The sequence below is a fragment of the Hylobates moloch genome, unplaced genomic scaffold (genome assembly GCF_009828535.3).
Source record: "Hylobates moloch isolate HMO894 unplaced genomic scaffold, HMol_V3 SCAFFOLD_15, whole genome shotgun sequence".
Taxonomy (NCBI): domain Eukaryota; kingdom Metazoa; phylum Chordata; class Mammalia; order Primates; family Hylobatidae; genus Hylobates; species Hylobates moloch.
Window position 1 is genome coordinate 7,320,424 of NW_026652290.1, and position 12,979 is coordinate 7,333,402.

Sequence of the window (12,979 nt, forward strand, 5' to 3'; positions counted from 1 at the left end):
CTGTGGGCAGTGGAGGGGTCACCATATGGCTGCCCCCCAGAGCTGCCCCTGCCCTGCCCTGCCCTGCCCTGCCCTGCCCAGGTGTCTCCTGGGGGGGTCTCCCTTTGAGAACTAGCCAGCACTGTGGGAGCTGCTGGGCAGGACAGGGCCCCTGGAAGCCAAGATCTGGCTAGAAGGCAGCAGCCTCAGGACAGGGAGGGAAACTGAGTCCAGGACCCCTCTTCCCGTGGGTCAGGGCCCCACCTCACCCTTCCACCTCCTGCCCTCACTCATCCAGGCAGTGGTGGCAGAGGCAGTTGGCCCCAGGACAGGCCTTCTACCATGCAGGAAGTGGGGGAGCGGGGGCCCAAGGGTGCCTTCTGGCCCATGGCTTCCTGCCTGGCTCCTCAGGCCTCAGAAGCCCAGCCTCCTCTGTGAGCAGGAAGGTGGAAAGGGACGTCCGGCCACGCCAGACCAGGGCCAGGCAGGGCTCTTTGTCTCCATCTGTGATTCATTTTCATGAGCAGCTGGGTATCCCTTTGCACCTGTGGGTGGGGGGGTTGAAAGGTGAGAGGCGAAGCCCCCAGCCCTGTCTAGCCAAGAACAGTCAGAGAGATTCCCCAAGCCTTGGCTTCTCCGTGTGAAATGGTGCAGTGGGAGGTTCTGGGGAGGGTGGGTCACCCACACAAGATGGGGAGCCTGGGATGTGGGAGGGATCAGGTGGGACCTGTTTTGGGGCATCTGGAGGTAGCTGCTGGGCCCATGTAGGCTGGAGTTAACTTCTGCCCTAGCTCCCAGCCTGGGGGACAGCACAGCTCTGGGGCATGGGGAATGCTGAGTCTCTGCCTCTGCAGTGTCCAGGGCTCCATCTGGGAGGGGCCAGGGATGCAGAATTCCGTCCTTAAGACCTGTGTGGAGGACAGAACGGGCTCCTGAGAGGGCCTGAGCCCGGCAGTGGGGTCCCTGGGGAGTCAGGAAAGCCCAGGCTTCTCTGGATACCGTCCCAACCCCACCCCCCCCCCCCCCCCCTACCCCCCCCCCCGGTAGGACTCCGGTTGGCGCATCCTCTTCCAGCTGTGGCAGAAATGTGGATGTAGTTCTCACAAACCTGCCTGGTGCCTGCCCCACTCCTAAGGGTGGTAGCATCAGGCCCTAAATACCCGCCAAGGACCAGAGCCGGCCTGTGTAAGCCCTGCCCCGGACTCACAGACGGGCGCGTATGCGGCTGTCCCTCGTTCCAGGTGCCGAGGCTGAGGCTGCAGCCCCACTCGGGCCCCAGTAGCAGCAGAGCCCTGGACCCTGAGCACCGGGCGGCCCCTCAGAGCCCTCACCAGCCCCAGCCCCCGACACCTGGCCTCTGGGTCACTGTGGCTAGGACCAGACAGCACTGCCAGGGCGTTCCTTCCTATCAGGCTGGAAGGATGGGATTTGGGTAACAGAAGCGTGCCCACTTCCAGTATAGCCAAGTGGGGGATGGGGCAGATTTGAGGATATGGGGACTGCTGAGGGCCGGTGGTTGGCAGGCAGAGGGGCTGGCTGGAGGCAGGTGCTCAGGGGAGGTCAGAGCTGGCTCAGCCCCCGGGGCCCCTCGCCCCCGGCTCTGTCTGTCCGAGACGTGGGGCCCTTGGAGGAGTGTGACCCACTACGAAGACAGTAGGGGGACAAGGCTGGGGCGGCCAGGCCTGCATCTGCCCTGCACCCACCACCCCATGCCCCCAGGGCGGTGCGGACAAGCCTGGGTCTTCTGTGCGCGGAGCTGCGAGGAGGCAGTGGGGGCGAGCCTGCGAAGAAGCGAAGCAAGCTGGAGAGGAGGGTCTACGCGGGCCTGCAGACCGCCTCCGTGGTGAGTACCGAGGCGCCCGCCTTGCCCCAGGGCCCTTCAGGTCCCTTCCTGGGCAGGTAGCAGGTAGCAGACTCTCCCCAGCCCTTTGCCGACACCCATTGCTCAGATGAGCCAACCAAGACTGGGGAGCTCCGAGCAGCGACAGCAGGAGGAGCCTGACCCTGCGGTGTAACATGGGAAGGTCTGACCGGGTGGCCCAGCCGCCACTTGCCCATGTCACTCCATCCTCCTCATCTCACTCCAGCAGGAAAGCAAATGCTGAGGCTACACTCTGCTCACAGAGACTCCCTGGAGCGAGGCCCTGCCTTTCTTCAGGTAGCCCAGGGCACACTTGGTGTGGCCGGGGCTCCTCCAGCTGCCGGCACCCCCTTTCTTCTTGGTGTGGGGGGGCTCCCCACGCTGCTGGCACCCCGTTTTTTCTTGGTGTGGGGGGAGCTCCCCACGCTGCTGGCACCCCGTTTCTTCTTGGCGTGGCGGGGGCTTTCTCGGCTGCCGACACCCCTTCCTTCTTGGCACAACAGGTGCCTCCTACCCCTCCCCTCTCCGTTGCCTCGGCGGGGCTGGTGAGACGTGGGCCCCAGCATATACTTCACCTGTCTGCCCAGGGGGCTGATCCTTCTGCCCAGATGCTGTTTTATCCCTCCCTTTAGAAAAGCTAACGGCCTGGCCCCACAACCCACAGCCACTGGGCCCTCAGCCACCTCCATGTCCCCTACGTGGGGTGGGCAGTTGCTGGGTAGTGGAGTGTGTGGGAAAGGCCCCAGCGTAGGCTCCAGGGGCAGGCCCTGTGTCTTCGGGCCAGACATCCTTTCAGCCCCTGTGGATCAAGGGCAGGGGCCTGGGAGGTGCCAGTTCTGAGCCGGGCATCAACAGAGAGGCACCTAACTGCCCAGGAGCTGTGGTTTGCAGAGGGCGCCCTGAGAGTGCAGCTGCCCCTCCCTGTTCACAGGAGAAGGCGCAGTGTAAGAAAAGCAGCTGTCAGGGTGGGCTGGCGCCCTCCGTGGCCCACAGGGTGGCCCAGCTGAAACCCAAGGTGAAGAGCAAAGGGCTGCCCGCAGGCCTCAGCTCTTTCCAGCAGAAGGAGGCTACGCCCGGGGGGCGCATCCGGGAGAAGCTGTCCCAAGCCAAGAGTGCCAAGGTGTCTGGGGCCACACGGCACCCACAGCACAAGGGCCACGGCAGCCGGGAGACACCCAGGTGCCCAGCCCAGCCCTCCGTGGCTGCATCCCGGGAGGCAGGCAAGTTGCTGGCGTGAGTGGCCACTGGGGGGCTGGAGGAGGGGACGGCAGGTTCATGGCCACCACCAGGGCTGGTTCATGGCTCGTGGGGTGTGACAGGTCCAAGGAGACTTTCACTAAATAGGCTGGGGAAGGAGATGAAGGTCTGCAAAAGGAGACCCCCATCCCCAAGGCAGAGCTCAGTGGCTGTCAGCATGCCTCACCCCCATGTCAGGGCTGGAGGGGAAGGAAGGACCCCCCTGGAAGCATCCAGGTTAAAAATAGCCCTCTCAAAGGCCCCAGCCCCTGCGACTGTAGCATCCGGCTGGGCTGACCCTGAGGCGTTATCTGACCCCCCCCAGTAAGCACGTGTGTCCAGAAACAGGAGCCTAGAAAAATAGAAGCTTCCTTTCTCCCGCCAGCCCCTTCCCCCAAGGTCTCAAGACGCCTGAGAAAGAACAAAGGGCCGCTTGGGGCTGGGGGAGGGGCAGAGGGCCATCTGGGTGGGGGACAGCAGAAAGGGGAAGGGACTTCCTGGGGAGGGGGCCCCAGCCCTGCCAGGCAGGTGCCCCATTGCGCAGGGTATAAGAAAAAAACACCCCTCCCCACACCCATACAAATTCCTTCAGGCTGGAGGCCAGGACCTCAGGCGCCTGCCCCCAAAGTAGCCCCACAGAGCAGCCCAGAGGGTGACAGTGACTGGCTCCACTCACAGCCCCGCCATAACCGCATGCCCAGAGGGTCACCTCCCCCACCTCTCAATGGCACAGCTTAACATCAAGTCATCGGGACCCCTCTGCCTCTCTCCCAGGCAGTGGCTATGACAGTGAGGACTGTGAGGGTCTCCTGGGGACAGAGGCACCACCCAGGGAGGCAGGGCTGCTGCTGCACGCTGGGGCCAGTGTGGCTGTGCTGGGGCCCTCACCCTCCTCTGTGGTCAAGATGGAGGCCAACCAGAAGGCCAAGAAGAAGAAGGAGAGGCAGGGGTTGCTAGGTAACCAGGAGGGAGGGCAGGGGTTGCTGGGTAACCAGGAGGGACGGCAGGGGTTGCTGGGTAACCAGGAGGGAGGACAGGGGTTGCTGGGTAACCAGGAGGGAGGGCAGGGGTTGCTGGGTAACAGGGGAGGGCAGGGGTTGCTAGGTAACCAGGAAGGAGGACCGGCACAGTCAGCCCAACCAGCCGGGTCTCCAGGATGGGGACCCCTGTGATGGCCTCCCCTCCCTCCCCCAGGGGCCTGCCGCCTGTCCAGCCCTGAAAGTGAGGTCAAGATCAAGAGGCGGTCGGTGAAGGCCAAGGTGGGCACCACCCTGGAGCGGGCCCCAGGGCAGAGGCCCCCAGGTGCGCTGGGCAAGAAGAAAGCCAAGGGCAAGGCCAAGGGTGGCCTGCAGGCAGAGCCGGGGGCCACCCCCAGCAGGGACGCCCTCTTCAGCCCCTCCCGGGCCTTCGCCTGCCGTGAGGAGGGCAGCCAGCTGGCCAGTGAGCGCCTCAAGAGGGCCACACGCAAGGGCACAGTGCTGCAGCCAGTGCTGCGGGTGAGGCTGGACTCTGGGGTGCTGGGCCGAGAGGGTGGGTGCCTGTGAGGAAGAGCCTTCCCCGCCCTCCCCTGCACGCTGGCCCTTGAGCCCTGGGTCAGCCTGAGGCTGTCCCACCCTCGACTCACCCCTTCTCTGCCTGCCCACGCACAGCGGAAGAACGGGGCCCTGTCCATCACACTGGCCGCACGCAACGCCAAGGCCATCCTGGGGAAGGGCCGGAAGCTGAGCAGGGTGAAGCACAAGGCCGGCAAGCAGGTAGCAGCCCCCCACTCTGGGAGCCCCCTGTGCACCCACCTGCACCCCACCCAAGCCTGACCCCTCTGGCCCCCAGGGCAAGGGCCGGGCCGTGAGCCGCCTACTGGAAAGCTTCGCCGTGGAGGAAGACTTTGAGTTCGATGACAACAGCAGCTTCTCGGAAGAGGAGGAGGACGAGGAGGAAGAGGAGGAGGACAGCGGCCCCCTGGGCGCAGAGCAGAGCGCCGCCCTGGGTGAGCAGGGCCAGGAAGGGTGCCAGCCACCAGGGGAGGGGCGGTGGGTAGGCCGTGCCAGCCGCTGACACCCTGTGCCCACAGCGCGCTCGTGTGCCATCCACAAGGAGGACCTGCGGGACGGGCTGCCCGTGCTCATCCCCAAGGAGGACAGCCTGCTGTACGCGGGCAGCGTCAGGACCCTGCAGCCACCCGACATGTGAGGCCTGGGCATGGTGGGGCAGGGCAGGGGCCTGGAGGGCAACCGAGACCCGCGGCACCTCACATTCCCCAATGCCCCCAGCTATAGCATCGTCATCGAGGGCGAGAGGGGCAACCGGCAGAGGATCTACTCACTGGAGCAGCTGCTGCAGGAAGCGGTGAGGACCGGGCCGGGCTGCCCCGGGGAGCAAAGGAAGGCCTTGGCTTGGGCCGCAGCCACTCCCAGGCCCAGGGACCAGGCTCTCAGGCAGCCCTGGGCCGGGCCCAGCCTGCTCATGGGTCGTCGCCCGTGTTCCTGCAGGTTCTGGATGTGCGGCCACAATCCAGCCGGTACCTCCCGCCTGGCACGCGGGTCTGTGCCTACTGGAGCCAGAAGTCTCGATGTCTGTACCCGGGTAATGTGGTCCGGGGTAAGTGGCACCCAAAGCAGGGGCTGGGGCAGGCCCCTCTGAGACCCACAGGCTCATATCTGCCCCCAACAGCCTGGCTTGTGAGGCTGGCGAGGGCAGAGCCAGCTCTCTGCTTAAACAGAGTACGACAATAAAATGAGCTCCCCAGGCGCCATGAAAAAGCACAGGGTGTGTGGGGAGGGAGGGTGGGGGCCCCGGCCTCCAGCCAAGCAGAGAGGGCCCAGCAGGAAGGGACCCAGAGCACTGCTGCTGAGGGTCACAGAGTACATCGGGGGGCACCAGCTCCCCTGGGGAAAACCTCCTGACTACAGGCAGGGCATGTAGGTCCCTAGGGCGAAAGGCTCAAGGGTCCCACAGGCAAGTGGCCAGGTGGGCAGGAGGCGCCTCCAGGCGGGACTCGGCTGGGAGGTGGGCACGTGGGCATCAGCACGTGTGGGGAGGTCTGGTTCCGGGCTGGGTGGGGTGATGGTGGCATCGCATGGGAGGCACTGCAGGAGGTGGAGAGGAGGCCCCCGCTCCTGGGCTGCAGGGCAGCTCCACCGTCTGTGTGGTCAGGGAGCAGAACCCCAGAGCCCTCCCCTCACCCTCCCAACCGGCTTTGGCCGCCTCCCTGTTTCGGGCGCCTACTGGGGGTTCCAGCTGCAAGCTCAGGTGTGCCGTCCACAGGGGCCTCTGGTGACGAAGATGAGGACCTGGACTCAGTAGTGGTGGAATTTGATGATGGGGACACCGGCCACATCGCCGTCTCCAACGTCAGGCTGCTGCCCCCTGACTTCAAGATCCAGTGTGAGCTTGGGAGGTGCACGGTGCAGGGCCCTGCCTGGGCTCCACTGTGTCCAGACGGGCTCCCAAGAAAGGGTTGGGGTGGCAGTCACCCCACAGCCATGGCACTGAAGCCCTTGGCCCATGCTATCCACAGGCACAGAGCCCTCTCCAGCCCTGCTAGTGTCTAGCAGCTGCCGGAGGACCAAGAAGGCGTCCAGTGAGGCAGCCCCGCCTAGTGAAGCCGCCACCCCCAGCCTGTCCCCCAAAGCACAGGATGGCCCTGAAGCTTTGAAGACACCTGGGAAAAAATCCATTAGCAAAGACAAAGCTGGTATTTTACTGGACTTCCCAGAATCCGGATCGGGGAAGGCACCCTCTGGGGGCTGGGGGAACCAGGAGGCCCGTGGGGTAGGCAGGGTCCGGGGAGGGGCAGGTGGAGGCAGCTTTGTGGGCCCAGCTAGGGCTGACTCCGCTGGGCTTTTGCCCTCAGGTAAAGCCGAACTCCTAACCTCAGGTGCCAAATCCCCCACGGGGGCCTCCGACCACTTCCTGGGCCGCCGTGGCAGCCCCTTGCTGAGCTGGTCCGCGGTGGCGCAGACCAAGCGGAAGGCGGTGGCAGCGGCAGGCAAGGGGCCGGGGGTGCTGCAGAACCTCTTCCAGCTCAACGGCAGCAGCAAGAAGCTGCGGGCCCGCGAGGCCCTGTTCCCCATGCACAGCGTGGCCACGCCCGTGTTTGGCAACGGCTTCCGCGCCGACTCCTTCAGCAGCCTGGCCAGCTCCTACGCGCCCTTCGTCGGGGGGACCGGGCCGGGCCTCCCCGGGGGAGCCCACAAGCTGCTGCGGGCCAAGAAGGCTGAGAGGGTGGAGGCCGAGAAGGGTGGGCGGCGGCGGGCAGGCGGTGAATTCCTGGTCAAGCTGGACCACGAGGGTGTGACCTCTCCCAAGAACAAGACCTGCAAGGCGTTGCTCATGGGGGACAAGGACTTCGGCCCCAAGCTCGGGCGGCCCCTGCCCAGCCCCAGCTACGCGCACCCGGCCCTCGTGGGCAAGGACAAGAAGGGGCGGGCACCCATCCCACCGCTGCCCATGGGGCTGGCGCTGCGCAAGTACTCGGGCCAGGCAGAGTTCCCGCTGCCCTACGACAGCGACTGCCACAGCTCCTTCTCAGACGAGGACGAGGATGGGCCGGGGCTGGCGGCCGGTGTGCCCTCCCGCTTCCTCACCCGCCTGTCTGTGTCCTCCTCGTCCTCTGGCTCGTCCACCTCCTCCTCCTCAGGCTCCATGTCCACCTCCAGCCTCTGCTCCTCTGACAATGAGGACTCGTCCTACAGCTCAGACGACGAGGACCCCACCCTGCTGCTGCAGACCTGCCTCACCCACCCCGTGCCCACCCTCCTGGCCCAGCCCGAGGCCCTGCGCTCCAAGGGCGGCGGCCCTCACGCGCATGCCCAGCGCTGCTTCCTGTCCAGGGCCACGGTGGCTGGCAGCGGTGCGGGCTCAGGCCCCAGCAGCAGCAAATCCAAGCTCAAGCGCAAAGAGGCCCTGAGCTTCTCCAAAGCCAAAGAGCTCTCCCGGAGGCAGCGGCCACCCTCCGTGGAAAACCGGCCAAAGATCTCAGCCTTCCTGCCCGCCCGGCAGCTCTGGAAGTGGTCGGGGAATCCCACACAGGTAGGTCTCCAGCGGGTGGCGGGAGGAGCTCCTGGTTCCCAAGGAAACCAGGGCGGGCTTATGCGCCCCCGCTGCCCTTCCCTCTCCTTTTTCATCTTCCTACTTGATTTCAAGTTAAAAAATGTGGAAAACTCAAGGGAAGAGCAGAAACCCACCATGACCCAGTGAGGCAGCCCCTTCCGCTGGCCCCTCGCTGGAGCCCATGGCCTGGTGACAGTGGAAATGGCTTCATGTCGGGGCCGGGCCCGAGCTGCACTCCGCGTATTGTGCCCTCACTTTTCCACGTTGATGAGTGCCGCGGCCAGGTGGAGAGCTGAGTATCCCCGCGCTCGGACGCCAGCGCCTGTCCTCACCAGGGCACTGCTTGGGGGCGCATGTGGGGCCACTCGTGGGTCTTTTGCCTTCGTAAATAACACTGTGGTGAACGTCTTGTTCACACGTCCCTGTCCCAGATCCAGTGTCCAGACGTCATGATTCCATGTGCGGGCTCAGTGGAGGCACGGCTCCTGCTCGAGATCCACGGCTGCCATGGCCTTAAGCCGCGGTGCTGCCGCTTCCTGCCCTTGCAGGCGCCCTGCACACTCACACTCGGACTCACACTCACACCCACACCACATGTTCCATGCCTCCTGGCCGCCGCCTGTCCCCACGGCCCCCGGCCTCTCAGAGCCGCCCTGCCCATGTCCCCCACAGCGGCGTGGCATGAAGGGGAAGGCCCGGAAGCTGTTCTACAAGGCCATCGTGCGGGGCGAGGAGACCCTGCATGTCGGGGACTGTGCCGTCTTCCTGTCAGCTGGGCGGCCCAACCTCCCCTACATCGGCCGCATCGAGAGCATGTGGGAGTCGTGGGGCAGCAACATGGTGGTCAAGGTCAAGTGGTTCTACCACCCCGAGGAGACCAAGCTGGGCAAGAGGCAGTGTGACGGCAAGGTGAGGCCCGGGCAGGTGCGGGGCCCAGCCCCCCTTGGGGCCCCGGGGAGGGGGCACGACAGCAGCCAGCACTGTGCCCCAACACAGAGCACTGGGCCCCAACACACAGCCCCTGCTCAGCAGGTGCCACAGCCCTGCAGGGAGCCACACAGCCCATGGGCAAGCCCTAGAGCAGGGTTCCTAGGTCCCTCCCCACTGTGGGGGGCTGCGGTCCACAGCAGTGCCCAGTTCACTCCTGGGATGTGTGGCGGCCCCCACCCCGTGGGCCCTCCCTGCCTCCAGTGCCAGCCCGAGACAGAAATTGCCCTCAGCACGCCCTCTGCTTCTCTCTGAGAAGAAGCCATTTTCCAGACCACATGACGCATCCATCTTTCAGGGAAATTAGTATTTCTCTGACTCCGACAGCCCCCAGAGGGTCCCCGGCAGGCTCCTCGGCCTCTGGACTGATTGCCGTCTTCCGGCCACACAGAAGCCCATCCGGTGACCTTTACAGAGCGTGGGTGGGCGGGGGGTCTTTCCTGGCTGGGCAGGGGCGCACTGGCTGAGGCCGGCCACTGACACCCCGCGCGCCTTGCCCCCAGAACGCGCTGTACCAGTCCTGCCACGAGGATGAGAACGACGTGCAGACCATCTCCCACAAGTGCCAGGTCGTGGCGCGCGAGCAGTACGAGCAGATGGCCCGGAACCGCAAGTGCCAGGACCGGCAGGACCTCTACTACCTGGCGGGCACCTACGACCCCACCACCGGGCGCCTGGTGACGGCCGATGGCGTGCCCATCCTATGCTGAGCCGCCCACCGCAGATGCCTCCCACCTGCACCAGGGACCCTGTGTGCGGAGCCTGGCGTCGGCCAAGCCACCGGGCAGGAGGCAGCCCCAGCCTCCCAGGGGCGCGTCTGAGCAAATATGCAAAAGCCCACAGGGCAAGACCCAGGCTTTCCTACGGTTTTCCCTGGAAAGAGCGCTCCAGGTGTCGGAACCCAGTCCCATCCCATCTGCTGCGGAGGGTTGGGCTGTGGCCCTCATGGGTCCCCGGCCCGCCCCGCCCACAGCGCCCTCCGTTTCCCGCACCGGCAGTTCACGGGAGATTCGAATCCAAGCCATATTCCCTAGTACCTCCGACTGTCTCCCACCAGGGAAAGCAGAAATCAGGTGTGTTGTCTATTTATTTCTCTATGTAAATATTGTATTTCTGCGGGGAAGTTTTATGGAAAAAAGTGGAAAAGGGTTTTGCCCCATCCGCGTGACAAGGTGTGTGAGAGCGTGTATGTGTGTGCGCGTGTGTGGCGATTTTTGTCCTGGGGTTTCCTTTGGAATTGCACTGTTTTCCTCAGCCCAGCTGGGTTCCAACGGGGGCACCTGGGACGACAGAGGCAGCTCGGGGCAGCGCGTAGAGGCCATGGGAGGGTCAGGTGGGACCCTGGGCGGCACCCTCTGATCTCTTGGGGGGACGACCGTGTAAGATGAAAGTCAGTCAAGTTTATTTGCTTTCAGTGCATCTCCTAGAAAAGAAGTGTTGGAGCAGGGGGTGGTGATGAGGGGCCCGTGGGGAAAGGATTCAAGAGGTAAAACCCAGACCAGGGAGTGTGACAGCAGCCGTGAGCATCTCACCTCTGTTCAAAACAAGACAAAGACGAACAAACATTTTAAAGTATTGATGAGAAAAAGCAACGTTTGGATTGTATTTCCTGAATCATATTCCGACTTATATCTGATTTCTGTTTCCGGGGCCAGTTGGTCTGAGGGCAAGGAGTCTGGCCTCCATCCAGAGCAGGGAGGGGCTGGCCCCTCGCCCCCCTCACCCTCGCCACCCTGGCACACTCGGGAAGCAGGCCCCAGCTCTGAGCCCCTCCTCACCCCTGGGTGTCCTAGTTAGGACCCTGGGGTCCTAACTTTCCTGAAAGTAGCAGGTGCCGCGTGAAGGGGCAGCTTGGCCAGGTTCCTGAACTGGGCAGGGCTCGGGGCCTATGAGGGCAGGTTCACCGTCCCGCCAGATTCTCTCCTCACCCCCAAGCAGAGTGCATGCAAAAGACACCCCTTTTCCCACCCACCTTATTGGTGCCCCCAAACCCCTGGCCTGCTTGGTAGATGGTGGTGAGGCCAGGCCAGCTGTGCTGTGTCCAGGAGAGAAGAAAACCAAATGCAGGCTGTGCCCCAAGCAGGGGAAGGCCCTTCCTGGGCCCCCTTTTCCACCAGCCAAATCTGCCTGGCCCTTGGACCCCTCTGCCTGCCCCACCCCTTTGGAGGTTTCTCGGCCTTTTCTGTGCCACTTGGTGGGGCAGATGGCCTGATGGGCTAGTGCTTGGGGCATAGAATAAGGGTCCCCCTGACCACCTGAGCCCGCATCCTGGCCCCAGGTGCAAGAAGCACCCCTCGGGGGCTCTGCCCCAGTATCCCCGGAGAATTCACACCCCTCCCCTTCTCCCACAGCCAAGGACAGACAGGGCTGCCTAGACCTGAGCCCAACAGCCTTCAGCCTCAGAAACGCATGGGGGGCCACACACTCTTCGTGTCCTCCCACACCAAGGTTCCCCTGGCTCCACGGGAGTTTCAGGAAAGCCCCCAAGTTAGCCGCTGCTCTAGGACGAGCTCTGTGTCACCCACACCACAGGCCTCAGAAGCAGGGTGCTGGTGGGTGCCCTGCACCCCAATCCCAGGTCCCCTTGGCCCCCTTATTTTTCTCGGGCCCATTGGGGCCTGTTTCTCACCTGCTGGCTGGACCCCCTGAAGGGCCATTCCCAGAGGCTCCCCAGGAAGCTCAAGGCTGGGGGCTTATGTTGTGGTCGGGGGTCCCTGCCCCCAGCCCCCCACTCCCACCCACGAGCCTACCCTTTGTCTCGCACGAGTGCAATATTTCATTCCCGGTGGTTGTCTGGGGAGGTGGTTGGACGAGGTCCTGCCTGAGGCTCGGGGATCAGAACGATGTCAAGTGAAGAAAAATGCACGGGGGCGCGCTGAGCCACTGGAGTTCCAGAGAGGGCTGAGGAGGGCGTGGCCATGGAGGTTGGATCCTCTGCTCCACTGCCTCGTCCTCGTCCTGCTTCTGCTGGGTTCCGCTTTGTCCCTGGTTTTCTCCTTTCTTTCTGTGTGCGTGCGAATGGTGTGGCCCCTCCCCTCTCACCGTGGTTAACGTGACGAAGGCACGATTCCTGTAAATGTGTAAACTAAAGGGATGGTTGGATTTTTTTTCAATGTAAACACTAAAAACAAAATGGACAAAAAAACACACAAAGGTTTTATGAACAGCAGACTCTATGTAAAGGCATTTTAGTATCAAATTTTTTATTGATAACTTGCTTAAGAATAAATATATGGACTATTGTACAGGTTTCCGGTGGTCCAGGGTCCTGTGTCCCACGGTACTCCTGGGGGGCCCCCAGGGCTCTGGGGTCTCAGCAGAAGCCTCTCGTTCCCAGAGCTGGGGCTTCTGGGCCAGGCCTCCCCACCGCCCCCTGTGTTGGCCCAAGTGAAGCCCCTCAGGGCACTGAGCCTCAGGCCAGGAAAGGGTCATGTGACCAGAATGGGTTCGAGTAGTCTTAGGGGTGGGGTCCCTCCAGGAGGACAGCCCCTTTCCTGGTTGCTCTCACAGACCCCTAGTCAGTCCCTGTCCAGCCTGAACCAGTCCAGGGCCAGAGTAGGTTCCGCTGGAGAGGACCAGGGGCAAGAGCAGTCTCCAAGCCGCCGCGCTGGGCAGGGCCTCAGACGTCAATGACCACCCTGCGAGGGGTGGCCCATGGCCCGGGCGGGGGTGGGAACCCAGATGAGCGCACCCCCAGCTGGAGAGAGCCCTGTTCATGAGGCTGCAGACTCAGAGGAAGCCGGATGCTTGCAGGGGGTGGGGGTCCCTCCTTGTTCCCCCTCTACCGCCGGGATCCCGGGAAGCTGCGTGAAGTCGGTGCACATCCGTCCCAGTGGGCCCTGAGTGCCTGGTCACAGCTGCGTC

The 12,979-nt window shown here is 63.9% G+C and overlaps 2 protein-coding genes across 7 annotated transcripts in view; one reads left to right on the plus strand and one right to left on the minus strand.

Moving 5' to 3' along the window:
* Window positions 1-12,365, plus strand: part of BAHCC1 (BAH domain and coiled-coil containing 1) — a 65,996-nt gene extending 53,631 nt beyond the window's left edge. For 5 of the 6 annotated variants that reach the window (XM_058428355.1, XM_058428352.1, XM_058428354.1 and 2 more), the window contains 14 exons: window positions 1,699-1,822; window positions 2,772-3,064; window positions 3,855-4,033; window positions 4,271-4,572; window positions 4,726-4,830; window positions 4,907-5,063; window positions 5,148-5,262; window positions 5,347-5,422; window positions 5,566-5,674; window positions 6,341-6,460; window positions 6,594-6,770; window positions 6,930-8,107; window positions 8,801-9,037; window positions 9,619-12,365. In XM_058428355.1, the coding sequence (XP_058284338.1) occupies window positions 1,699-1,822; window positions 2,772-3,064; window positions 3,855-4,033; window positions 4,271-4,572; window positions 4,726-4,830; window positions 4,907-5,063; window positions 5,148-5,262; window positions 5,347-5,422; window positions 5,566-5,674; window positions 6,341-6,460; window positions 6,594-6,770; window positions 6,930-8,107; window positions 8,801-9,037; window positions 9,619-9,825 (3,379 nt within the window). In that variant the 3' untranslated portion in view covers window positions 9,826-12,365. The remainder of the gene's footprint in view (window positions 1-1,698; window positions 1,823-2,771; window positions 3,065-3,854; window positions 4,034-4,270; window positions 4,573-4,725; window positions 4,831-4,906; window positions 5,064-5,147; window positions 5,263-5,346; window positions 5,423-5,565; window positions 5,675-6,340; window positions 6,461-6,593; window positions 6,771-6,929; window positions 8,108-8,800; window positions 9,038-9,618) is intronic. The other variant, XM_058428353.1, reaches the window with a different exon arrangement.
* LOC116483644 (retinal rod rhodopsin-sensitive cGMP 3',5'-cyclic phosphodiesterase subunit gamma) overlaps window positions 1-12,979 on the minus strand; it is a 223,324-nt gene that overhangs the window by 11,809 nt on the left and 198,536 nt on the right. The window lies entirely within an intron of this gene.